At 43.7% G+C, this 27,248-nt stretch overlaps 1 protein-coding gene across 2 annotated transcripts; it reads left to right on the forward strand.

The window, feature by feature from the left end:
• Positions 1-1,550: 1,550 nt before the first annotated feature.
• Positions 1,551-26,641, forward strand: MKRN1 (makorin ring finger protein 1). 2 transcript variants are annotated; one of them, XM_081878351.1, is made up of 8 exons: positions 1,551-1,697; positions 13,736-13,864; positions 15,564-15,790; positions 19,044-19,270; positions 21,993-22,207; positions 22,927-23,037; positions 23,531-23,669; positions 25,608-26,641. In XM_081878351.1, exons 2-8 carry the CDS (start codon positions 13,743-13,745, stop codon positions 25,818-25,820), a joined length of 1,254 nt encoding a protein of 417 aa, XP_081734477.1. In that variant the 5' UTR covers positions 1,551-1,697; positions 13,736-13,742; the 3' UTR covers positions 25,821-26,641. The 2 variants fall into 2 exon arrangements, with proteins under 2 accessions (XP_081734477.1, XP_081734478.1); XM_081878352.1 differs by having other exon boundaries at positions 1,568-2,081.
• The last annotated feature ends 607 nt before the right edge of the window (positions 26,642-27,248 follow it).

Consider the following 27,248-nt stretch of genomic DNA (forward strand, 5'->3'; position numbering starts at 1 on the left):
TTTTTTCTCCCACTATAGATGTTCAGTTGTATTGGAAAGCTAGGTTGATTGTTTAATCTCCCATTATCACTGATGTGAATGGTGATTGTGCGTTATTCTGTGCACATTAAAACTTTACACAGAAAGACACTGTTCCCCCAAACCTTCTCTATATACTTGCATGTAAATCAGCTTTTAACCCTGTTAACATATAATATCTCTGGTGAGAGTCCTGCATTGTGCTACCAGGCCAACTTCTAGGCTTTACTATTGTGAAGAAATGATGTGAAACTATGTAGCTTGCAATCTGAGCAAGCCCACGGGCGGACATGTGGAATGCCTAATGTTTATGCGACCTGATAGTTGCAAGAAGGACGGGAAGGGAGGCTGAAGATAAGCAGGAGGAGCTGCTCTCAAGGCCATGGAACAGAGTCTACTTCAAAGGAACCCTGATAGACTAGGAATGTAGCCGCTGATAAGTGTACATGAGCAATGTATGAAAACGGCAACAAAATGTAACGAAATAGCTTCAAGTTCTTTGTTTCAGGATACATTGCCAGGGCAATTCTTGCCTCCATCTTTCTTGGCCATCAGATCACCCTCCCAGGTACTTTTGCATTTAGATTTGGTCTCTATTTGTATAGTCCCACTTGGATAACACACACTGTGTTAGGATGTGAGATTTCCCACACGACTATTACCGGTAGTATGCAAAGCCCTTTAACAGTTTGGGACCAGATTACTTGCAATATCTTCTTGCCCGCTGACTGCTTCAGTCTGAGGAAACGGCATTGTTACAGAATGCCACCTTTGGTCCACACTTTGGAACTCACCGTCTGTAGGTGTCAGGGAGGTGCTTTCACCGTACCATTTCGGGTGCCTGCTCAAAACACCTATGTTTAGACAAGTGTATACGGACAATGTCAACATGCATTGCAATCTGGTTTTCAGCTTAGCGCTGGTTTTAAAATTTTCTTTTAATGTTTTATATAGTGGTTCCTAAGCTTTCTTCCGATTATTTATTGTTTTGTGTAAACCGCTTTGAGGTTGTATTACAATCAAGCAAGCATACAAATCTGAAATAAATAAAAGTAAATCAAGAAATGTATTGTGATAGTAACAATTGGAAGCTGAAGAGAACGCTTTAGGCCTCTAACTGAAGTGGGTTCTTATGTCCGTCTTTAGGATACCACAAAAAGACTCTGAAGAAGTGTGCATGCACACGAAAGCTCATACCTAGAACTAACTCAGTTGGTCTTTAAGGTGCTACTGGAAGGAATTTTTTTATTTTGTTTTGACCATGGCAGACCAACACGGCTACCTATCTGTAACAAAAAGACTCGTCCATGTTCCCGGTGTGTATTTGGGCTTTGAGACCCCAAAGCTTCTCCCCCGTAACCGAGCGAGCTCCCCATGGAGCCGCGGCAGAGAAAAGGCACCCAACACTCCCGAGCCCTCCGTCGCCAAGCGCCGCTCGCGCGAAGTGAAGCCCAAAGCCCGTTGGCAGGTGGTTCCCCCGCCCAAGCCCCGCCTCCGCGTCTGGCGTCACAACTCTCCCACGTCCGTCTAACCCAGTGGGCGCGGCCTCACGAACGGCTACACCAATCAGAACCTTGGCTCCCGACCTCGTGCTTCCCCCTCCCACCCCATTCTCTCCCTTTCTCTGTCGGCCCGCTTGTCCTCTTCTCCCAAAGCGAAGCGGGGGAGGGAGGGGTAAGGTAAGCCACGCCCACCCCTATTCCTTTCTCCTCCCTCCCCTCCTCCTCCCCCGTCCATCAGCTTTTGCCCCGCCCTCCTGTCCAGCAGGCCGGAAGGATGAGCTCCCGGAAGTTCCGGCGGGGCCGTCGCTCTGTGGGGTAAACAGTAATGGCGGAGGCTGCGGTGGCCCCCGGTGGTGGCGGAGCAGCGGCAGCGACAGCCGCGGCAGCTGGAGCAGCGGCTGTCGCGGCCCCCAGCCCCTCCGCCGCCGCCGGCGCCGCCGCTGCCACCATCTCCGCCGCCACCGCCACGGCCCCCAGCCTCCCCACAGCCCAGCCTCAGCCGCCGCCGGCCGGAGCCGGGGGGGGAAGCAGCGGCGGTTGGACTAAGCAAGTCGCCTGCAGGTAACGTGCAGAGGCAGTGGCGGGTGATGGCGCCAGGGCCTCCCGCCTCCCTCCCGTCCCCAACCGCCCTCGGAGCCCCGCTCGGGCTCCTCGGACCTTCGACCCCCCCCCTGCCACCCTCGGGTCCTTTATCCTCCACTGGCAGAACAAGCGCGCCCCGATCCCGGCCAGGGTCCTTCCTTCTTCCGAAGCAGAAACAGGGGTCGGTGTGATGGTGGTGTGTATGTGTGTGTCGGTATGTCACCATTGTTGCCCACTGCCCCCGTCTGTCCCTTATCTTCTTTTTTTTAGAAGCCGGGTAGGTTTTCTTGTCACGTGTCCTCCGAGATGTTTGGGTTTGGGGTTTTTTCCCGGCTCCTCCGCCGCTAGTCCTCCATGCGCCCTTTGTAAACTGCTGCCTGGATCCTTTGTTTACTACTCGCTCCGCATCCATCCTAAGTACTATTAGTTTTCATTTTCCTAGACGCAGATCTCTCTCTCTGCCCCCCCCCATATGATGACAGCAATGTATTCCTCCGTGTGCTTCCCAATTAACACCCAACGCAACCATTTCTGCTCCCCGGGTTCACTTCACTTGCTTGTTCCCCTCGGTGATGCTCGCCTGTGACTAAAGGTGGCACTGATCTGTATGTACACGTAAGCCTTCTGAGTCCTGCTTAACTGCAGGCTGATAACATAAGATGTGTATGTGGGAGCAAAATGAAAAGGATTCTCTGGCAGCAGTGTTTGAAGTCCTAGGCTGAAACAAACTTAGATTGCAGTCCTTTACTAGGGAGTTGCTTTGAAGTAAACATAATTAGGACTACACTGCATGTCTTCTGGTTTGATCTACTGTAATTCTTTGCTAGATTAGGTTATTTAATTCCTCAGCAGTGGTCTGGGATGGAAGTGTATTTCGTTGCATAGGCCCTCAGCCCCTTTTACAGCTGCTGAGACATTAGAACAGCCTTCCCCAACATTGGACATTTCAGAGGTTGTTTGATTGCAACTCCCTTCAGCCCAAGCCAGCATAATTAATGGTCAGGGATGATGCTAATTGTAGCCCCACAATTTGTGTAGGCACCTTGTTAGGATAGCAAGTTTTAGAATAAATATAGGGCATTGTAAATAAGTAGAAAGCACACACGTTTGGGCAAACATGGGACATTGCATACAAACCCCATGTGTTTTATTAGTACAGGATATTTTTCTTGTTCATGTGTTTTGGAAACAGTTTTCTCATGAGTGAAGCTGGATAAAAATTTCCCATCCCATTTGGGAGGGATTCAAGTTGACCATCTCTAATCAGATCAAGTAAGTGAGATCACTGTTTTAATTCTTAATGCTGTGTTCTGTGCCAGATGCTGTAGTAAACACATAGAAGTGGCATAGTTCTTGTCCAGAGGTCTTCGTTTCTGGTCACTTTACAGGTCCTAACATAAATAATTCTCAAAACAATGAATTTTGTGAGTTTTGAACTTGAGTGGCTTCTGTAAATTTGTAGAATTTGAATTTTAGCATTATTCTCAGTTCTGTTTCAAGGTAATGTTGAGTGCTTTCTGAGTTCCAGCTCTTCCTTTACCTTGAAACTACTCTATCCTGGTCTGTTCTCTTTTGCAAATGGAAGAGTACTGTAGTTGCAATAGTGATAGCTGTAGTTATAATTATTTAAGTGGCATGCTTAGAAATAAATGTGTGGGACAGTAGAAATAGCTTTAGTACTTTCAGTCCTTAAATTAAGTCCAGCATTTAGGTTTTGGTTATCCAAAGAGGTATCTGTGTAATCTTGGACACACCTGTTTGATTGTTTGTGTGTTGCTGCACATTGCACCTTTATAGAGTTGTGTAGGCAGTTGAAATAGGTCTTTGTTTCCCAAGGATTATACAATCGAAAATAGAGGGGGAAAGCAGTGGGGAAATGTGGACAGATACCATTAATCCATCTGTATAAACAAAGACACCCCACTTTTTAACCCTAAGAGGTACATGGAGCTTGTAAAACACATTGACATCTTTGGGTAGCGATCATTGTGTATGATGTAGTGAAATGTGTGACAGGACAACGCTGATGGCTTCCAAGTTTTCAAGGGTTAGATTAAAAAATCTGTCATAGCTTTAAGTAGAGTACAAAGAAAAACAACAGATACTGAGCCTGTCGTGTTTCCCTTAAATTATATGCAATTGAATCAGAATCTTTTGTCGTTGGAGATGTATCATAACACCATACCTATATCTTAAATTATTTTCATACAGTGCAAGTTCTTGAGGTTCACCGTTGTCCTCAAGTTATCTAAGAAAATGCCCACAGGTGCACAGGAGGCATGAATGTAGTTGCCATCTCCCAAAGTGGGTGTATTTAGTACCCACTGCACCATCTTCCAGTCAGTGAAGTATGAGATCTCATATTTTGTTCCCTATAGAAGGGAACAAGATTGAGTCCTCATTATTTGAAAATGGCTTTACTTCCCTGGATCCTTTGATTTGCAGTCCTTTAGATCATTCTTGGACAAGTGTAACTTGGACTTCCTTCTTGCCTACCTATCGGTCAGATTGTTCTCAGTCAAACCTAAGAATTACCCAGTTATTGTTTTCCTCGCTATATTAGGGCTTATTGGAAGTTTTTACAATTATTTTCTTGTTGCAGGAAATCTAGGGCAGTTTGAGAGATGTAACCTCTAGCTTCTGAGAACATAAGGGAACAGAGACAAGAGATTGCCTGGGAAGTGCAGAACCTCGGAGATCAGGGTAGAAAAGTGGATAGGAAACAATTTCTAGTTAATACAGTGGTACCTCGGGTTACATACACTTCAGGTTACAGACTCCGCTAACCCAGAAATAGTACCTCGGGTTAAGAACTTTGCTTCAGGATGAGAACAGAAATTGTGCAGCAGCGGGAGGCCCCATTAGCTAAAGTGGTGCTTCAGGTTAAGAATAGTTTCAGATTAAGAACGGACCTCCGGAACGAATTAAGTACTTAACCCGAGGTACCACTGCATATGTTCTTGCTACATATTTATGGAAGTTAGAGGATGTCAGTCTATCCGTTAATATAATTATGCTTTTGAGCTGCTGCTCTGGTGGTTTATGTCAACAAATAGTGAATAACAACAATCAGTGTGCTTTTGTCCATCCAGAGGACTTGGTTGCATGGGTGGTATATACATATTTAAAATAAAATAATTATGATAGGAAGGCCATCTGGAAATTAGCATCCATGTAAGATGATGATATGGAATGAACACAACAGTGTCTTCTTAATTTGAAAAAATAGTAAACAGTATTATGATTGTATGCAGACTGTCACAGAAGATGCAAGGCTTTAATTGGTCTTGTACCTGTTCCGAACACCTTTCACCAGTGATGCATAGAAATAAAAGATCATCTTGCTGCTGAAATATGTAGTTCAGAAAACTTCATAGCCCTCTCTTCTATTTATGTATTTTCATGCAAATGCAAAGTATGTGAAATACTATGTGCATACCATGTACCTATGCCAAGTAAAAAGTCTGTATAATCCGTGATGATTTGTGCAGTACTGTGTCACAACAAAACTTTCAATGCTTATCAAGGTTTCATTTTGTTCTTTGGAATGTAAGAGACAACAGATGCTTCACATGTATCCTTCCTAGTCTGAGGTGTGGGACATGCACAGAAGAGTAATATCTGGTTTTTTCAGTGCTATGCGCAGCTAGAAAGCCATTTCCAATTCATAGGAACATACACTAATTTATAGGAGCTCGGGCAGCCAGGCAAGGCATTAGGAATTTCCTCATTCCAGCTTTTATGTAAACTACATTTTTAAAATGTCAAGCTGAGAAATAAAAGTTTACTATTTTGGAAAATAGCAAGCACCATAGCAAACTAATTGAATGGATGGATAGTCTGATAAAAGAGGTGATACTAAGCTCCTTCAGTGGCATGTTTGTCCTCACCCTTGGTTGTGATTTAGGGACTTCCCCTGCATGCAAAGACAACCTCTGGCAGTTTGAGTGGACAAGACCAATAGTGGGTCCAATGGTCAAGAAGGTGGTTTCTGCATGTGCTGTAGAGGAAAGTGAGAGGTAGATGGAGTTGTCAGCCTGGGAAGGTAGTCCATCTAGGAAAACTCTGATTCTAAACCTCCACTGCCTTTTGGAATATCTGTGGGAGACTGAGGAGTAAACCCTATACAAATCCTATGACTGTTGGATAGCATCTTGTACACCTCCCTCTGGCAACTCCTGCAGCCAGGCTGGTGTGAAACATTTTGCTCTGCTTTCCTTCGGACCACATAGGCGAGGGTGAGAGGGGGGTCTAGTCATCTGGGTAGCACAGGACCTCCATATTCACTGCCCAGGCTTGCGCTCCAGGGAGGTCACTTCGGTGTTGCTAATTCAGCGGTTTGACTTCACCCCTGGAGTCTCTTGAGACAGACAGATGCTAATAAAATTTTCTGGAAATGGGCACCTCCAGGTTTATGCCTGCCCAGTTCATTCTGAAGGAACATTATAGTTTCCCCTGTTATGAGTAACCCTTGACTGGCATGATAGATTAATTATCTCCCCTCCATACTGCTGGATCACATAAGAACGAAGCTATGGTGTGCCCACCAGGTAGCAATAATCTTCTAACCTCTGAAGCTTATTCTCCCTATTGTGTTGATTCCTCACAAGTTGTCCTCAGGTGGTTGCTAGTAGTTTGTTGAACTTGAATGATGCCATCTGAGTTGGAGTGTGAATCTGCAACAGAATGTAGCAGAAAAGTCATGAGGTTTCACATAAGGTTTCACATATGACCCTTGAACAAAAGCCCATAGTGTTGTTTGTTGCAGAGCAAATGGGGCACAGTTCTTTAGAGTAGGTAACAATGCAGTCTTTACTCTTCTGGGGCCTCACAGGAAAGATATTCTCAGTCATTTGTGCTTTTCTTAATTCTGAAGAGTGAACAGTTGAGTGACAGTTATGTTATCTAAAATAGCAACAGCTAATTAAAGGGTGTGGGTACTGTAGAATCCACTTGATATCACTCGTAAACTCTTCAAACCTGCCAATTTTAAAAAGAGAATGTCAGGCAGAATGTGTGCTATTTATTTACTTTGGAAAAACGACTTCACATAATGAACAGAATGGGTTAAGCAAATACAGAGAGGATGAGAGACAGGTTAATTAGGGTATACAGCCTTAGGCTGAGGGTGTTCCAAACTATGAAATTGCTAAAAACTTCAGGCTTGGCTATATTATGGGTTCATTCCAGGTTATTACTAAATTGAATTGGATTTACCCAGCTGGCTGAAAGCATCTTTTCTGAATACATGATCAAATTTTGTGTGGGGGTGTTGAAGTGAAAATCGTGCAGATTATATGGTATTGCATAGACGACACAGTTTCAAAAAAAATCCCTTCCAGTAGCACCTTAAAGACCAACTAAGTCAGTTCTTGGTATGAGCTTTCGTGTGCATGCACACTTCTTCAGATACGGGTATCTGAAGAAGTGTGCATGCACACGAAAGCTCATACCAAGAACTGACTTAGTTGGTCTTTAAGGTGCTACTGGAAGGGATTTTTTTTGTTTTGACTATGGCAGACCAACACGGCTACCTATCTGTAACAGTTTCAAAAAATTCAACAATGAATTTGATGGTGATATTGTTGACCTAGGTGGTCGGTCTTTGTGTTGTTTATTCCTGATATAAATTGGTGCCAAATTGCAGTACAGGCAACTCCCCACTTACACGGGGGTTACATTCTGGGCCCCTGTATGCATAAGTGAAATGCACATAAGTGAGGAGCACCCTGGAGAGTCCTTGTGGCTTGTAAGGAGACTCTCCTCAGAGCCTGAAGAGGACATTCTTCAGGGAGGGTCTACTTGCAAGCCTGAGGTACAACAGGGCTTTGTTGAGGCTGCTCAGTCTCCCTGCCGAACAACTGACATGCAGAGTAGCGCAGCAGCAGCCACCGCTACCACTGCTGCTTTCCCGCATGTCAGCTGAGCAGCCTGCAGCTCACAAGGAGACCCTTCCTGCAGCCTGAGGAGGATGTCCTTGTGAGCTACCCAACGGGTTCCTAGTGCTGCACTCAAGTGGGGAGTTGTATGTACTGTGCTTAATAGGATACCAGGGTACTCCAGTATATATGGAGGTGGTATTGAAGTACCTAAATTTAGAAAAAGCTATAGTGGTATTTTAATATTGAGTTGTATACTGTATTGGTGTTTCTCACACCTGCTACTTCAAGCACTAATACGTTCCTTACTGATGCCAAAATGTACTCTTAAGTAAGGTATCTGGCTGTTCGTATGAGTTTAGGGCTTCAATTTACCTTCTAGAATGTGAGATGGATCCAGGTGCTCTATAAAAGAATGACTACTACGGCTCCAGCTCCATTGTGAAATGAATGATGCCTTTTTATATTTGGGAAACGAGATGCTGTCCAATTTACAAACAGTTATAAGTGATTAACCCTCCTTGCAGTACCATACAATGCGCTCCCATGGCTCTTTTAAGACCATAAGAAGTGCCTGTTGGATCAGGCCATCCTGTTCTTTTGGTGGCCAGTCAGGTGCCTGTGGGAATCCCACCAGCCGGACCCAAGAACAAGAGCATGCTCCCTTGATGCAGTTTCCAGAAACTGGTGTTCAGAAGCATACAGCTTTCAACTGTGGAGTTAGAGCATAGCCATTGTGACCATTAGCCATTGATAGCCTTATCTTCCATGCATTAGTCTAATTGTCTTTTAAAGGCATCCCGAATGCTGGCAATTACTGTGTCTGTGGAAGTGAATTCAGTTGTTAACTATGTACTGAGTGAAGAAGAACTTTCTTTCATCTGTCCTGAATCTTGCAGCATTCTGCTTGATGGGATGTCCCTGAGTTCTAGTTTTATGGGAGAAGGAGAAAATCTTTTCTCTATCCACTTTCTATGTGCCATTTGTGATTCTATACACTTCTATCTTATTGTCTCTTATTCACATTTTCTCTAAACTTCAAAGCCCCAAATACTGCAGCCTGTCTCCATTGGGAAGTTGCTCCATCCCCTTGATCATTTATTTTGCTTGAGCTTTTTGAACCTTTCCAACTTAACAATATGTTTTTGTGAGATGAGGTGGCCAGAATTGTACACAGTATGTATTCCAAATGTGGTTGCACCATAAATTTGTACAATGGCATTATGATATCAGCAGTTTTAATGAACCCTAGCATGAAATTTCCTTATTCACAACTCCCACACAATGGGTCAGCATCTTCACCCCAAGCTCTCATTCTTTGTCAGACACTCCACTAGTTCAGACCACATGAGCATTCACGTTAAATTAAGATATATATATATATTTGCCCTTTATCCATTGCTATGCACTTGTTACACTGAACTGCATTTCATTGTCAGGTCCAGGAGCAGTATATTGTGTGTTCTGCTTTCCCCCCCTTTCTCTACATAAACTGAACTTGCATCTGTATTCTAGTGGGGTGGTGGTGGCAGTTCTGTCGCACGTGTGTGTGTGTGTGCGCGTGCGCGTTAGAAGCTTACTAAATTTAGGACTGTGTTTCCAAATTTGAAAGTAGCAGTTTGGGCATGTGTAAGGACGAGCTTCCAAAAGAACTTCCTACAGAAAAATATTTTGTCTTGAGTACATGTGAGATACATTCACCTCTGGACTAAAGTGGTCTGGTTCTTTTTCTCTCTGTGTGTGAACAGCTCTTTTCCACACAAAAAGGAAGGTGTAGGTCATATGCTGCTAGATCAGCATTTGCCGACCTTGTGCCCTCCAGATGTTTTGGATGACAGATCCTATCAGTCCTATGCCAATGGGAGTTGTCTTTTAAACATCTGGAGGGCACTGGGTTGGCAAATGCTATTTTTAAAATGGATTTATTTGATTTTCCACTATCACAGTAGGTATTTGTGGGGCACCCCTGCTGCTTTTGGCACCATTAATGGTGATGTAGTTCAGACTTGGAAGGCTTAGGGTTGTATCTAGTATTAGGCGTACTCAGTTATGTCCATTAATGGATCTACTGTAACTTAAGTACATTAATTTCAGTCTGTCTACTCTGAGTAGAAAGTCTATGTAACCATTATAGTCTAAGGCTGGCCAAGCTGACTGATGCTTCCAATTCAGTACTCTGCTGTGCGACGACTGTCTTCTTGTGGGAGTGAATCCGGTGCTCACAACTCTAAGCTGTGAGTCCACAGCACTTTGACCTGTTCCTGTGCAGAAGGTAGTCTCTGGAAGTGCTACCCCAGCTCGCCTAGCCCAGTCGGGGCTGAAGTGGATGAGTCCAGTTGGTGACAGTGGCTCAAGGGCGATGCTGACATAGGGCACATAGGAGACGTCAAGTTCATTTTTCAAGTTTATCACATAGCAGCATTCCTCATGCTCTATTGAGAGCCAGATTAATAGTGTAAAATAAAACCAGGTGTTGTGCAACAGGGGTAAAGGTCTAGGAATTGTAACATTGGGGCATTGGGTGTATTTGAAGAAATGTTTGTATTTTTAAAGACTAATTTACTTTGATTCTAAAATTACTAGAAGATGTCTGAGGAATATTCAGCATGTCAGACTCTGCTCTTAAGATCTTATGATGACAGAAAGGCTTTAATTCATGAAACGCTTACTGGCTGAAATGAGCAAATCTTCTGTTTTTCTTCTATTTTTAGAGGGATAAAGCTTTTGAGGTCATTGGGTGCCGATAGCATGATTTTCATTAGGAGAACATTATTTTCCTTTCTTTTAATGATTTGTATCATTTTTTTGTTTTTGGCTTCAGACTAGACTTCTTCTGACAAAGAACTCACTCTTGTACTTGAAGCTTTCATTCTAGTGTTACAGTAGTAGTGTTTTTAGTTAAATTGTTTTTCTTCCAGTGGCAATGGATTTGAGTTTAAGAAAATGCATTGTAAAAAAACAACAAAGAGGGTATGAAATGCTGAAAGCAGTTGAAGGCACAACTTAGCATTTAATAAACAAAAGCTGTTAATTCATTTTAGCTGGAAAACACAACTTCAACATCTTTTTTTGTTTCCTGTTACAATAATATGCTAGAATCAAAATGGCTTCAATAGTAAGCAAATGTGTTCTTAATTTATAGCCCCAAATTAAAATGTGGTGCCACCATTAATCAACTAAAGCAGCCTTCACCAACTTGGTGCTCTTCAGATGTTTTAGGCTAAAGCTCTTTTCATCTCTGAACATTGGCCATGCTGTGACTGGAGCTGATGGGAGCTGGAGCCTGACAGCTTTTGGGGGAGGGCACCAGGTTGGGGAAGGGGGCAGCTAAAGCTTTAGGTAGATTAATCATTCAGTAAACCAATCAAAGCTTGCAGCCCTGATTAAAACACAAGTCCTGTTTCATTCCCACAGAACTTCCCTTTAAGTCAACATGCTTAGAATGCCACCGCCCCTTTAAGTGCTTTTTTTGCTATATATTTTTTAAATTAAACCTTCTTTATAAAATAAACTCAATGCAGCTTGCAGAAATGTTATAAACAACAACAACAGATGACTAAAATCAGTTTCATGCAGTAAAATCAAGAGAATGATAAAACAGATCAGCATAAAAGTAGGGTCCCAGAACCTACCCAAAAGCTTGGGCAGAATTAAAAGGCATTGTAGGAGTATGATCAGCAAAGCAGGCTCCAGAAATTAGTCTGGTTGCCACATTTTGCACAAGCTAAATTGGCAAACATTTTGCAGAGAAGCATGTTACAGTGATTTGTCTGGATGTGGCCAGGACTTGTGGTACTGTGACCAGGGGCTCAACTATACAGCTGAAAATAAAACACTTCAAATGTGTTGTAAAGTGCAGTATACAATTGTGAGCTACAGCAAATTCAATGCATTTTTCAAAACGATTTTTCAAAAAAACATTTTCACAACGTTTTTAACATGTGTGTAGATTCCACCTCTGTCTGCTTTATTCCAGGGAATTACCCGAAGTTGTACAAAACACTCCTTCACAGGCACCTCCAGAGCATCCAGGAACATTTCCAAGTTGCAAACTTGGTCTTTCAAGGGGAGTGCAACCCTGTCCAGAACAGGACTTTTCAGTACTCCAGGTTCTGTTCTCCTGCTGACTGATGGCACATTTGTCTTGTCTGGATTAAATTTCATCTTATTAGCCCACGTAAAAAAATATGCTACTGTACTCAAACACTGGTCCAAAACTTCCACGGCTTCCTTGGCATCAAGACAATAAACTGAAAGCCGCTAAGAAGCACACCAGAACCAACAGCTTCCCCTCTAGTTCTTGGTGTAGGTCATCCACGAAGGCAGTTTTGGTTGCAAACTGGGACTGTATGCGTTTGCGTTTGCGATTGGGATAGTAAGTGAATTAGTGCTCCAGTTGCACCCTTTGCTTAAATAGTCCAGGTTGTTCTTCCCAGCACTGTGTAGCAGTACAAAAAAGGAGAACAGATAACACCCTGTTTGCATCCTCTTTCACATTTTTTTTGTCTGAAGACAACTGGGATCTCTGCACCTAAGAAAATTAAAATGTTAAAAGTGGCCTTTTCCAGAGATGAATAAGATGTTAAAATAAGAATATAAGATGATCCCTGCCAGGTCAGACCAACAACCTATATACCGTATTTTTTGCTCTATAAGACTCACTTTTCCCCTCCTAAAAAGTAAGGGGAAATGTGTGTGCATCTTATGGAGCGAATGCAGGCTGTGCAGCTATCCCAGAAGCCAGAACAGCAAGAGGGATTGCTGCTTTCACTGCGCAGCGATCCCTCTTGCTGTTCTGGCTTCTGAGATTCAGAATATTTTTTTTCTTGTTTTCCTCCTCCAAAAACTAGGTGCGTCTTGTGGTCTGGTGCGTCTTATAGAGCGAAAAATACGGTAGTTCAGCTTCTTGTTTCCAACAGTAGCCAACTAGATGCTTCCAGGAAGTCCATATTCAGGTCATAAAAGCAACAGTCTCCCCCCACAGTTGCCCCCAAGCTACTGGTTAGGAATTCATTGAACACAGAGACTTTCAGGTTGCCATAGCCAGTAGTTGCTGGTGGGTCTGTTATTCTCCATTAATTTGTCTAATCTCATTTCAAGAGGGTCTGTGTCAGTGGCTATTGCCAAATCTTGTGGCAATGAATTCTATAAATAGTGCTTGATCTACGGCTCATCAATTTTGTTGAATGGTCTCGAGTTCTAGAATTATGGAAGAGGGAGAAAGGTATCTTTCCTTACACAGTAGAGAAACTGCATAATTTAATATTTGCAGGGGCTGCCCATTTGCCATGATGGCTGGTGCTCATTGGTGTTGCGGCTTGATCATTTTGATCATCCTTCTCTGCCATCTTTTCCATGTCTGGTATCTTAATGTGTTAACTGTTTTTTTATTTTACTTTACAAAGTTGGGGGAGGGAATTATCCAGTGAAATATAAAGGCAGCAGGTTCAGTATAGAAAAAAGAAAATACTTATTCACATGATGTGTATTTGTGGAATTTGCAGTCACAAAATGTAGTGATGGTCATTGGTTTAGATGGATTTAAAATGGGATTATATAAACTGATGGAAGAAAAGGATGAGTTTATTAATGGCTATTAGTACTAGTATTAGTATGATGCTTTAGAACATTTAAGAGGATTATTCAGCATTGGTTTATTATTTATTTGCATCAAGCAGAATGACATGCCTTTAGAACTCTTACAGGATGTTGATGTTTCTGCTTGAGCCATATTTGCAATGCTCTGTCTTTCAGGTATTTCATGCATGGCGTTTGCAAGGAGGGAGACAACTGCCGTTACTCCCATGATCTCTACACTAGTCAGTCTGCCATGGTGTGCAGGTATTTTCAGCGAGGATGCTGTGCTTACGGAGATCGTTGCAGGTATAGAAATGCTGCTGAATGTTTTAGCCTTGAACTAACATTCAATTCCATTTCTCCGTGACCATTACCCTCAGTGACTTCTCTCCCTGTCTCTTATATGACTGGGGAGGTCTCAGTCTAATGGCTGTGAGCATCCGTGGGGCACTCGCATCTTGAACAATCTCCTTTCTACAGTTGTCAAACACCATTGTGGATGTAATAATCACCGTGCTCATGGCTCAGCATGAATAAGTTTGTCACTCCCTCTTTGCTCCTTCTTCAGCAGGAGCAACAAGCCACAGTCCTTAGCTTAGCGTTACGTTGGAACTGGAAATTGTGGTGTGGCTTCAGGTCATAGTTTGTTTGGGACAATTTTCAAAAAGTGGTAATGGCTGATGTGCAGAGCCAATTTATGAGGGGTTTTATAGGTAATGGTGATGTAGGGCGATGGGAATGTGTGGTTGAGGCTATTGTTTTAGTTCATATAAGAATTTATATGGAGCATGATCATCAGCCAAACCCCTCCCCCTCAATCTTGTAACCTGTAAATGAGCTTATTCTGCCAACATAGTCATTCCTGATTTCTTTTCGTCCTAAAAACAAACCTGCCTTTTAAGAATTTAAATACCTTAATGCATAGGGTGTGATCTTGAACAGAAGTCTTGGCATTAAAGCACAGTAATGTGTACAGGGTGGATCTGATGTCAGGGAGATGCTCTGTAGTAACTGGAAGGCCAATCCTGGTACAGGGAGACCCTGGTTCATGGCTCAGGCCACGAAACACCTTGGTTGGCCTTGGACCACTCTCAGTCGCTCAGCCTAATTTACCTCACAGGGTTGTGAGGATAAAACGGGCAGTCATGGTCACTGCCTTTAACTCTTCAGAAGAAAGAAAAAGTGTAAATGTAACAAATGTGAGTATATCAAGTGTAAGTTTTATCATACAGTTAATTCTAAAAAGCTACAGGGGAAAATAACCTCAACCACCTTATGAGAACTAGCTGCATTCCTGTTCTGCATGATGTTGGATGTCCTGCACTAAAGAACTTGAGCCGTAGTGTGTGGGATTTTAGACCAACTAGACGACAGCTATATCCTCCAGTTGACTTTGAATGCCTGGGATTGAATATTATTTTAGTGAGATAAGAGTACTGGTGTGGTGTAGCAAATAGAATGTTAGCCTTGGGCCAGGAAGACTTTGGTTCAAAAGCTCTCTGCCCAGACCAGCTATGAAGCTGACAGGCTGCTGTGGGCAAGTTGTGAGGATAAAATGTGATGATCCCATGTTTGCCACCCTGTGCTCTTTGGCTGAACGATGGGATACACGTGTGAAAGATGAGTTGGTCATCAGCCATTTGATAATGAGTTACATTTGTAAGTGTGCTTAAAATGAAGCTATTGGGAACAGGGAAGCAGACAGACTTTCTGCTACCTTGTTTTTTTTTAAAGGGACTTTGGATCTCATGCTAGTGCCAGAGGTACAAAATACTTAGCCTTCTCAAGCTTAACAGATAGGCACACACTTGACAAAGATGCTGTGGGCTCTGCATGACAAAAATTTTCAACCACAAATTCCTCATGTATAGGAATCGCTTTCCATTCCATATTGCACTCCTGTTGCCAGCAGTTTCTTAGGAAAAGGTCCACATCTAGTGCAATGTCTATGTATGTCATTATTCTTCCTCAAGGAGGAAAGTAAAATTCTGACTTTCCTTACCAGATACGAACATACCAAGCCATTGAAAAGGGAAGAAGTGACTACTGTGAGTCCAGCTATAAAAACCTACCCTTCAGCTTCTACAGATGTGAGCCCGTCCCCTGGAACACTTGAAGTGAGCACTGGTGAAACTGAAGTTGAAGACAAAGACCTGGCAGCCGCCGGAGCTAGGGCTGAAGATTGGGTGAATGCTGTGGAGTTTGTCCCTGGGCAGCCATACTGTGGCCGTGGTAAGTGGACTTACTACAATAGTGATAAACGTCAGCACTGACGCTTCATGTTCTTATTGTCTCATTAAGAGTAGTGTTTCAGTAAAGAACTATATTGATGTGAACATTGTTCTCTTATACTAGGAACATAGGAGACTGCCTTATAGTGAGTGGAGAAGAGCCATAGTTTAGCAGTAGAGTATCTTCCTTGCTTGCAGGAGGTCTGGTTTCAATCCCTGGCATCTCCAGGCAGGGCTGGAAATGTCCCCTGTCTGAAACCCTGGAGAAGCACAGCTAGTCACTTGGGAGCAGAGTCCACTGAAGTCATTGAGGCTTACTTCCAAGTAAACATGGGTGCAATCAGGCTGAGGAAGTGTGTGTTCACGCTGTAGGGAATTTATCTGGCAAAATAATAGCTACAAGGCTCTAGTAGCTATCCAGTATCTATAAAATGGGATCATCTCAACTTCCAGGTCCATTTAGAAGACCTATGAGCCCAATGTATTGATTTATGTGGTCGTGTTTTTCTTAAGCATTCTGCAAATAACAGAGAGCTTGACAACTTCAATTGTGCTGCTACACTTTTTGCAGCAACTATCAAAGTTCTTAGCTAGGACATTCTTTCCATCATTTGCCCTTCACTCGGTTTCTCTCCTCTTTTCTTCTCTATGGGAAATGGAGCAAAGGGGGGGATGGGATTAGAGACAAATAGATATAAAAAGGACACAGAACAATCTTTCTGTCTGGATAAGTAATTTGCTGGTTTGCATTGAAAAGTTATTTTTAAATGTCCCCGGAGATGGAAATGAAAACTGCCCATGAGTATCAGTGGGGGGGAAAAAAAAACATATGTGGGATTGGGCAGCACTGTGTCAACTCCACCTCTGAGAGAAGAACCCCCAAGGCAGCAGCAAAGATAAGAGTTTTTCTAATTCAGGACTTGTTTAATTTAAAACATTTTAAAAATAGTCCTCCTAATGCAGGATCCAAAGCAAATGCAGTTTATTGTCCTCATTTGGCAGGCTGGAGGGAACTGTGGCCAGGAGAGAGTGGTTTACGATGGTTCTCAGAGTTTACAACAACTCTTTAGTCTTGTCCACAGGAATTGAACCCATTGCAGTCAGTTTGAGGGTTGCGTTGAAGCTAATACTGCTGCATGCAACTGCCCGTAAAGCTCTCCAAAGCTGTTACTGCCACATTTCAGGTTGGCCTGAAAGGGTAATATACAACAGCCCAGATGTGCAGTTCACTAATAATATCCCTGTTACAGGTTGGTGAATGTTAGTGAGACAGAGCAGCTTTCAACAGTTCTATACTATTAATACCTTGTTTCAGAGGTGGACTTGAAGCTGGTTTGGATTTCCACTCAAAATTCCCCCAGACCTTTTGGGTTGTAGCAATGCTCAATCTGTTCCTCCCATATTTGCACTTGGAGATTGGGTTGATGCTGTGGAGTTTGTTCCTGAGCAACTGTCCTGTGGCCAGGGTGACTTGCTACCACAAGGGGTGGCTAATCCCTTTCCTATCCAGTAGACAGAGTGCTGTGGTGTTTGTAAAAAAGAAAGTAGACAGTGTCCACTCTCATAATGGGGATGCCAATCGCCCCTTCCCAGTCATCAGATTGATGAGCAGGGAAGGGGCAATAACCCCCCTCCTCAGGCTTTGTGTGTGACTGTGGGGTAGCCATACCCACTTCTGAAATGTAATCCTAAGAGCAGGCTTCCTCAAACTCGGCCCTCCAGATGTTTTGAGACTACAATTCCCATCATCCCTGACCACTGGTCCTGCTAGCTAGGGATCATGGGAGTTGTAGACCAAAAACATCTGGAGGGCCGAGCTTGAGGAAGCCTGCCTAAGAGAAATAGTCAAGGGTGAACGATGTCCTCAAGCCAAAAAAGTTAGCTACCCTTGTGCTGTAATGCAGCTCTGCCCCTCGGCCACAAGCTTAAGTAGCACATTCAAGTCACAAGGAGTGGAGGCTTGGGAAAGGCTCTTTTCTTAATTAATTTCCTTTTATGTTGTGTTGATTCCTGAGTTTGTTTTGCAGCTGATTAAAATCTGCCATGATTTAGCTGACTGAAGACTCATTTTCTTTGCCACTGGTCTGCAGATCTTGTTGAATACCCTTTGCTCGAGTGACTCCAATTCCCATTCCATCCAAGTGCTTGATTAGTAACTGCCACTCTGTTCCCAAGTACATGACTTCCTTCTAAGAGAGTTCTGATGAAGTCAACGTATAACACGATTTTTAAAAGGGTACAGACAGCCAAATGTGCCTAACCCAGTAATTACCATTCCTCCTGCACATGACTTGTCTAGCTAAACATGAGTGTGGCCCGGACTATAGACCTGGTGTGAGCCAGCAGCCATTTCTGTTCTTGTAGCTGCTGGTGAATGTGCTGTTGTGCAGCCCTGTTCATGCTGACCTGTTCTCACATGGCCATGGATCAACAGCCACATTCACGTGACGGAATCAGCAGAGTGAAACAGCCCTTAACTCTTCTAGGGATCTTGTTTGTGTCATTGTGATCGAGGTGCCGCATGTCAGCATTTGATGGCTGGGAAGAGGTGGTTGCAACGTCTAGAATGAGCTTTGTCGGCCGGTCCGCCAGTACCTGATTCTGAGTTTTGAAGATGGCCTTGCAGTGGCAGTCCCCATATTCTGTAGAAGCCACCAAAATACCCCTAGCCATGGCAGTGCTCCATGTGTCAGGTGTAACTTGGCATGCCAGCTTGTGTTCATGCAACATTTGTGGCCACATGCTGGCAGATGGGGTGTGTTCCCTTTCAAGGGTTTCGCCTGTTGCACAGAGCAACAAAATGAATTGCAACAAAATAAGTATAGTGGTACCTCGATTTTCAAACGTCTCAGTTGACGAACGTTTCGAAACTCAAACGCCTTAAACCCAGAAGCAAATGCTTTGGTTTTTCAACGCGCCTTGGAAGTCGAAACAGAAATGTGGTTTCCATATTGAGATTTCTGTTTTGAGGCTTCCATTTTGAGTTTTGGGTTTTTGAACATTTCAGAACTCATTCTTCCAGAACGGATTATGTTCAAAAACAGAGGTACCACTGTACTTGGTTTGTGGTGGCCTTCATAGTTTTGAGTTAAGTATTTTTTGGTGCAAAATAATGGCAAGATGGTAGCAGTTTTCTGTTGGGGACAAGCAGCATCCAGGCAAGAGTCTTAACCATCTGCAATTGTTTTCCTTAGTTGCGCAGATGATTACATGCAAACTTTAAGAGTAGCATTCTGCATTCTGATGTTTTCCAGCTGCTCCATCCTGCACTGAAACTCCCATGCAGAGAATGGTAATTGAAGAGGAATATGAAAAACAGCACACCAACCTGGAGATGAAGAAACAATTATGTCCCTATGCCGCAGTGGGAGAATGCCGCTATGGAGAAAACTGTGTATATATCCATGGAGATGTGTGTGACATGTGTGGCTTGCAGGTCCTCCATCCCGCTGATGCCGCACAGAGATCTTTGCACATAAAGGTAAGGTGGGGAAAATGGGCAAAATAACTAGCTGACCCAACAAAAAGATCAAACTTTTAAGCCCTTGCAAGCTTGCTTGACTCCACAAGTCCTTCAAACAAGTTGTTAGAGGTCCAGACTGTTGGCTGATGGACTGGGTGTGCTGCTCTATGGACCTTGTTCAGAACAGCCAAGTGGTAATAGACATTGCCCAAGAGAATGGCTAAAATGTTTCAGGAACAATATATAAAGTTTAAAAAATAAATGTAGCAGAATGTACCATGTTCGATTAGGCTTCCTTCTGTCTTTGGGTTCTCAAGATAATTTGTGAGTCTCCCCAAGGCAAGAAGGCAACCATTCAATCCTCCCATGGTTTCCAGACACCTTGGCAGTTCTTACCTTCCAGCCAAGATGGAAAGTAGATCAAGGAGCACGATGTGAGTGAGGGGAGATGCATGGCACCATGGCAAGTTTTAAAGCAGGGATGGGAAGCTTGTAACCCTCCCAGTGTAGGACTGCAACTCCCGCTGTCCATGACTGTTTGCCTTGTACATAGTTGAGACTCCCACTATATCTGGAGGGCACCAGGTTCCCCATCCTTGCTTTAAGGTTCCAGTACTAGTGGCACCATTCTCTCTCCAACAGTGGAGGGAAAACTTAGCCACCAATAGCCTGTACCTTCCATGAATTTGTCTGAACCTGTTTCAAAGCCATCAGGGTTGGGGACTTCCGGGTTGGCGCCATCGCCGAATGGCGGGCTCCCTCCGTGCTCCAGAGGGAGCCGGCTCGGCAGGGGCTGGGTTCTACCGCGCCGGCGACGCGGGGACCCGCAAAAACCATGGGCACGGAGCCCCATGGACATGGTGACTCGGCTGGCACCTTTAAGCCCCCCCCGGCCCGCGAAAGAGCCTTTTTAAAGGCTGGAGAGCGGGCGCCTGGGGGGGGGTGCTTTGAGTCCGCCGCTTCCCCTGCCGAGCGAAGCCGCATGCCATTCGGTGGAGAGCGCTGGCTTCTTCCATTGAAAATTTGGATCTAAAAGAACAACCCGTGAGTAATTGGAATATGGATTAAAAAGAGGGATAAATTTTTAAAATCCGGAGCGAGCGGGGGGGGGGGGGTATAAAAAGGAAGTCATCCCCCCCCCAATTGTAGAAGAGCCAAAACAAAGGACTTAACAACTAAGATCGAGAGTGACCTTATCTTGATGAATTAGTGACTTCGCGAGGGAAAAATATAAGATTGAGCTGGAGGAGAAAAGTGGAATTTGAACTAAAAAGCAAACCCCCCCCCCCCGGAACCCCGGGGGCGATCGGTGAAAATGCCTGGGGAAGAGAAACGGAGGTTTTGACAGCTGTCAAAGAGCTGTCAAAACGGAAGAACAAAACAGAGACTTTGTTATGAGGACTTTGCCGGTTACATTGGTTATAAATTGGATATAAAATGTTTCAAATAAGGATCAACAAGCTACTTGGATTGGTGGATGTGATCTGGAAGGGAACTCAGTTACTGAAATCCATCTAGAGGTGCTGAGGGATATTGCAAGTGTTTTTGACTGGAAATTTGAACAGTTGAACAGAACTTTTTATCTCCTGGGAAACTGCAGAAATGGAACATTATTTTGTCTACAGAGGTCTACACACTACAGAAAACAATGGATGTAAATGAAAGGGACATGACGCAATGTTTTGCTCCTGAATAACAAGCCTCTGCAGAGAAACTAGAAACTTTTGGAAATAGAGCATTTCGGCAGAAGAGCAGGGAAAAAGCAAAAAATAAAAAGGAGGAGTGTGATTAATAAGAATAATGAAATAACAAGATCTGGACAGAACTGGAAGTGGGAACATTTGGGACATTCAGATTTGACAAGCTTACAGAAATAAAATTGGAGTTTTTGCTCCTGGATATAAAAATCTGGATAGAAGAAATGGGCCCCTTTTTGAGATAGACTCCTTCTATGATTGGACACTCGAATTTTAAAATGACTGGTAAAGGACTAGTGAGGTCTGGGTTTAGTGAGATGTGGGAACCCCAGGAAGATATCAGATGTCGAGGGATATTGGGAACGCAACCGGGAAAGGGGGGAGGGAAATCTGGAATCCAAAGGGTGCAAAACTATTTTTTATCTTGTTTACTTTTATCTGCTTTATTCTTGAAGGGGGGGAACTTGTGGAAGGGAATTAGGTCGATCTTAGGGGATGGGAATTTTCGAAAAATTGGGTTATTGATGATAAGTGTAATTTGGGGATAAGAATTTGTTGAATTGATTTGTTAAACTGGAAGACAAGAGGGTGGGGAGGGGAAGTCCTGGTTATTGGAAAAAGATTATAAATTGGATTTAATTTGTTTTAAATTGGAAAAACTTAATAAAAATTATTTTAAAAAAAACAAAAACAAAGCCATCAGGGTTGGTGGTAGTTACAACATCTTGCAGTAGCATATTCCAGAGTTTAACTGTGTGTTGCAGGAAGAAGTAATTTTGTCTATCCTGAATCTTCCCATTTTTCGCTTCATTGAGTAGCCCTGGTTTCTAGTATTATAAGAGAGAGAAAAACTTATCTCCCATAACTTTCACACCTTGCTTAATCCCTGGAAGATCATGTATATATTATATTTTCGAGTTTTCAAGCAGAAGCGTTTGTTGCATTGAGTTCCCATTGACGGGAACGAGGCAAGGTTGGCCCTCCAAAGTTAACCTTGTGTTTGGAAGACGTTGTCTGTCATTTTCTTCCTCTTTCCCTTGCAGTCTTGCATCGAGGCTCACGAGAAGGACATGGAGCTTTCCTTTGCCGTCCAGCGTAGCAAAGACATGGTGTGTGGCATCTGCATGGAGGTGGTGTATGAAAAAGCCAACCCCAGCGAGCGTCGCTTTGGGATCCTCTCCAACTGCAATCACACTTACTGTCTCAAGTGCATCCGCAAGTGGAGGAGCGCAAAACAATTTGAGAGCAAGATCATAAAGTGAGGCACTTCCCCATGTCCGTTGTGCTTTGTTTCTTGGGAAGATGTTAGTATGTTGTGTGAACTTGCAACATCACCCCTCTTTCGTCCTAAGACTGCGTTTAATACATAAGTAACGTTATTCAGAATTGAGGGTTTTATTGGATATTCTTCTGACCTTGGTACTCGTGACTGGTCAGCAAGATCCATTTAGTTTGAATGTTAAGTCATAACTTCTTTTTGTTGAATGGTAGCAACATGCTGTCCTATTGGTTACCATACAAAATCATTTGGGTTCAAATGGTGAAAAGAGACCGATCCGCTCCAAATGTGTGTTTCCTAAGCCTTCGCTCTTCTAGTTCATTACTGAGCCAGTCACCCATCCCTCTTTAAAGTCTGCTTGGAAAAATCAAACCCAAACCAATATGGACTTCCAAGAAAGCAAAGTTACAAAAATAAATTTATTTATATCTAAAGAAAAATGAGTCTGTGTGTGAAATGGTTTTTTTTTTACCCCCCATTGCTCTTAAGAAACGGACAAGCTGCAAAATTTAGAACCTCAGGAAATGGTGGGGTCTGGGGGTGGGGAGAGCTTTTAGGTTGTGAAAGAACCGCGGTGCAAAGATTCTGAGGTGCGATAGACTGCTTTTAAAAGGTGGGCATATACCATGGTATGTCTGTAGCTGGAGATAGCGCCCCTGTCATGTGGAATTTTGCAGTGCAGTCTGTTCGTTCCCCAGGTCCTGCCCAGAATGTCGGATCACATCTAACTTTGTCATTCCAAGTGAGTACTGGGTGGAGGAGAAGGAAGAGAAGCAGAAACTCATTCAGAAATACAAGGAGGCAATGAGGTATGAGCCCTGCAGCCTCGGGCCAAGTTTGACTGCAGACATTAAGGGCGTACACGGAGAAAAGCACGGTGTTACCTAAAGCCCTCATACCTCCTTCCTACCCCTTTCTGTGTGTGAAATGCATCTTTATCTAACCACTGGTAGATGCATGCAGAGCACACAAGCTACTTGGTCACTCTTTTGCGCCAGACAACCTCACGTGCTCTTCCCTTGTCTACCCAACCACAACCTTGCCTTAAAATGACAGCACAGGCTAATACAGATGTTCTCCTCTGCATGCACCTACCCATGCGCACACCCTTTGAGTATGCACATTGATGTAATCCATTGTGTACATGTGTTAATTGGTTTTAAATGGCTTTGGCGGCAAGCAATACCTCTTCTTTTTTTGTTTAAAGAAAACAAAACAAAATCACCTGGATTATAAAGCAAATGCAGTACTGAATTCTGATTGGCTATGCTGTGAGTAAGGGTTGCGATATTTTCCTTTCAGCAACAAGCCATGCAGGTATTTTGATGAAGGCCGTGGGAGCTGCCCATTTGGAGGGAACTGTTTTTACAAACACGCATATCCCGATGGCCGCCGAGAGGAGCCCCAGAGGCAGAAAGTGGGAACTTCGAGTAGATACAGAGTAAGTCCCACAGCTTTTGATGATTCATTTTTTAAAAAAAGATGTTGGAGGATGTGTGTTAAGGTGTTCAGCAAAAGTGCAGGAAAATTAGAACAGCGCCTTTTCACTCACAAAATGTTGGGGATCAAAAGGGCAAGGTTGGGGGAGGCAAGATTAAATATATGTATATGAACCTACCTGGTCCCTGAGATCGTCTTCTGAGGCCCTGCTTCGTGTGCCGCCTCCATGAGAGGTCCGGAGGGTGGCAACACGAGAACAGGCCTTCTCTGCAGTGGCTCCCCGTCTGTGGAATGCTCTCCCCAGGGAAGATCGCCTGGCGCCTTCATTATACACCTTTAGGCACCAGGCAAAAAGATTCCTTTTTAACCAGGCCTTTGATCTGATAGACACCCAACACCCTTTTTAGAATGTGGCTTGGGGGGGGGTGTTATTGGGTTACTGCTTTTTGTTTGATTTTATATGTTGTGGTCTTGTTGTGAACCACCCTGAGGCCTCTAGGTATAAGTTGAAATAACAACAACAACAATAATAATAATAATAAATGTGTGTGCACACGCGCACATATGCATGCTAATGGATGCTGCTTTTTCCTATCTGCAACTTGGGTGCTATTTTTAAAAATGGACTTCTTCCTGACATGATCCCAGCCAATCAGGCATCATTTAGACCACATAATGGCATCACATAGCCAATCAGACTTTGCTATTTGATAGCCCAAAGGCAAATTGGAATAAGGGCCAATGCTTCCTGCCTTTGCTCTAAATGAGCATCCATGAAAAATTGTAAAATGGGATGGCGATGAGAGTTGATGCAGTTTGCTGGGAGAGAGGTTTTTTGTGCAACTTCCTACTGCAATCTCCTTTTTAACCCTAACCAAAATACTATTTCAGATTTCCTTTGCCCAGGGAGCAGCTTCAACTGAGTTATTTTAAAGCAGTGGAAAGAAAATAATGCAAAACTCCATCTGATTTTGGAAGGGGAGTGTGTTGACATGGTAGTCCTACTGCCTTGAACATAATCTCACTTGTATATGGATAGAGCACATCCTTCCTTCCTGAGTTGGAAATGCTGAGTTGGTTCCTCCATCAGAAATACATTATGCAGATCTGAACTACTGGTGATCCATCGAGCCAAATTGCAGCCAACCTGCTGTGTATCGTTCACTGTTTTATTGCTGCCTTTGGAGTGATGATAACATTATTATTATTATTATTATTATTATTATTATTATTATTATTAGTGCCGTCTGCTTGGTGGATCACAGGTTTTGCAGGCCTGTTGCAACTGGTGGCATTCCTGCGAAGACTTTGTCTAACTGTCCACACTACTTAAACAATTTGATGTTGAAGAGGCGCAAGGAATATTGTAAAGTGCCCTTTAATCCTCAGATGTATAGAATTTTAATGATCAATAATAATAACATCCAATAAGAAAAGATGGTACAAAGCCGCTCAGTCAAGCTGCCTCACACTGAGCCAGATTGTGGGTCTATCTAACTCCATTATTCTCAACACTGACTGTCAGTGTCTCATGTTTCGTGCAAGCGTCTTTCCGAGCCATATCTGGAGATGCCAGGGACTGAACTTGGGAGCATTTGCATATATAGCATGCACTCTGCCACCGAGCTATTGCCTTCCCCATGTCCCTCAGACTGCCATTGTGTGCTGGCTGGGATCAGCACAACAGTCTGCCCTCTGCGGCTTGCGGGATCGGTAGCGCTCAGTCAGCATACCAGGCACCCAAAATATCTCTGCCTAGAGGTGCCCTGAATGTTACCAGTTTTGCCCAGTGTTTGGTAGAGGAACATGGAACGAGAGAGAGAGAGAGAGAGAGAGAGAGAGAGAGAGAGAGAGAGATATGTCCCTTTGCACTGCCTTACAAGAAAGAGTATGGGAAATGTGAGACACCTGAGGGCAATCTCTTATGCTTCCCTTGCAGGCCCAACGGAGAAACCGGTTTTGGGAGTTCATCGAGGACAGGGAGGGCAGCGATCCCTTTGAGAACGACGAGGAGGAGGTGGTGACCTTTGAGCTGGGCGAGATGCTTCTCATGCTGTTGGCAGCAGGAGGCGACGATGACCTGACAGACTCAGAGGATGAATGGGACTTGTTTCACGATGAGCTGGAAGACTATTACGACTTGGCTCTATAGCACCTCTTTGTGGAGTTTGGGACTGCCTGCTCCAGTTTTCAGGCAGTAGCTCTTTTTCCTGTGGTGTTGTGGCAGTGCCTGTGTTTTTTTCTCCTCTTAGGCAGGCCTATCCATTCCAGGTGCTGCTGTTGTAATAACTTTTTACCCAGGGTCTGTCTCCTCCTCTCCCTGAACCCCACCCCGCCCTCCTTTCTCCCGGCCTCAAGCTCCCCAACCCCAGGAGTGTGTGTTTTTTTCTTCTCTGTTAAACAAATGACATGTAATAAACCTTTAAAACGTTAGGGTTTTTTTTTTTTTTGTAAAAAAAAAAAAAGGAATTTAACTGTCAGACAGTTAGATTAGACTTGTTGCTTCATATCTGTGTTCCTGTCGGGGATTCACCCAGTTCCAAGGTTCAAGTGTTTACAGGACTTCCACACTCATCTTGAAGAGCCCAGAGAAAAATGTGAGAGCGGCGGTTGTGCGGCAGGGGCAGGGATGGGCAGGAGTTGGCCAATGGCCTCTTTCCATTACGGACTTCGGAAACATTTATTTTTTACTACTTCAGATTTCGGGCCAGCGGTGTCGTCTGTTCGTTCTTTTCCCTTGGCCGGCTTCAGTTCCATTCCAGACCCGACTCCCACCCCATGTACACGTGTTCATTTGTGGTTTTGGTCACTTGTTTACTTGCACATTACTATTTACTACTGTGTAACCAGAACCAGGCGCGAATGTTCCGGGTTTTTACTGTTCGGCATGAGAGGGAAATGTGGTTTTTTTGTGTGTGAAAGGAGAACTTTCTATGTATGTATATACAAATAAAATGCAGAGTTGTATCCCAAGGGCTGGGCAACTTAGTATATGTGTGTATTAAACCCTTTCGCTTCTCTCTTCTTTTCTGTTTCACCATCACCCACTTTAGACCCCACCACCACCCCTTTTCTTGGCTCACGAAGTCTGAAGTCCCTGCGAGCTTTGAAGCAGTCGTGGTCTCAACCAAGTTTTTTTTGGAAATGGTCTTGAAACCAGCTCATTTAACTTGGTGATAAGCATCTCCTTAATGACACCAGCACTCTTATATCTTCCCAGCCACCTTTACACTCCTTTTGGGCTGCACAGGCACGGAGATATGGTTAGCCAAAGAGGGTTCTGACCAGCCTAATACCCAGTTAGGGCACCAGCATCTTAGAATCTCTGTATTTCCTTCCTCTTAGACATGTTTGAGATCATCATTAGCAATCAAGAGTTTTATCCAGGAAAACACTTCTATCTCTCTCTATCTCTCTCTGTTTAAAAGAACCCACATTACCTCTTGGCTGTACCCATCGAACAAGCAGCTGCGCAATCAGGCTCCAGTTCTGCCAAGAAAAAACTCCAGATGCCCCCCAGCCCCCCAACCCTTTTCTCCCTCTTCCCGCTGTCTCTTTAATGGAATTTTCACTTTCCATT

Source organism: Podarcis erhardii, assembly GCF_964252035.2.
Source record: "Podarcis erhardii genome assembly, chromosome: 10".
NCBI lineage: Eukaryota > Metazoa > Chordata > Lepidosauria > Squamata > Lacertidae > Podarcis > Podarcis erhardii.

What these genes read in the sequence shown, in the direction of transcription:
- MKRN1 (XM_081878352.1), top strand. Translation starts at nt 1,846, where the DNA reads ATGGCGGAGGCTGCGGTGGCCCCCGGTGGTGGCGGAGCAGCGGCAGCG. An exon ending in ACTAAGCAAGTCGCCTGCAG is followed by an intron (nt 2,082 to 13,735) that starts GTAACGTGCAGA and finishes TCTGTCTTTCAG; the next exon opens with GTATTTCATGCATGGCGTTT. An exon ending in AAATACAAGGAGGCAATGAG is followed by an intron (nt 23,038 to 23,530) that starts GTATGAGCCCTG and finishes TTTTCCTTTCAG; the next exon opens with CAACAAGCCATGCAGGTATT.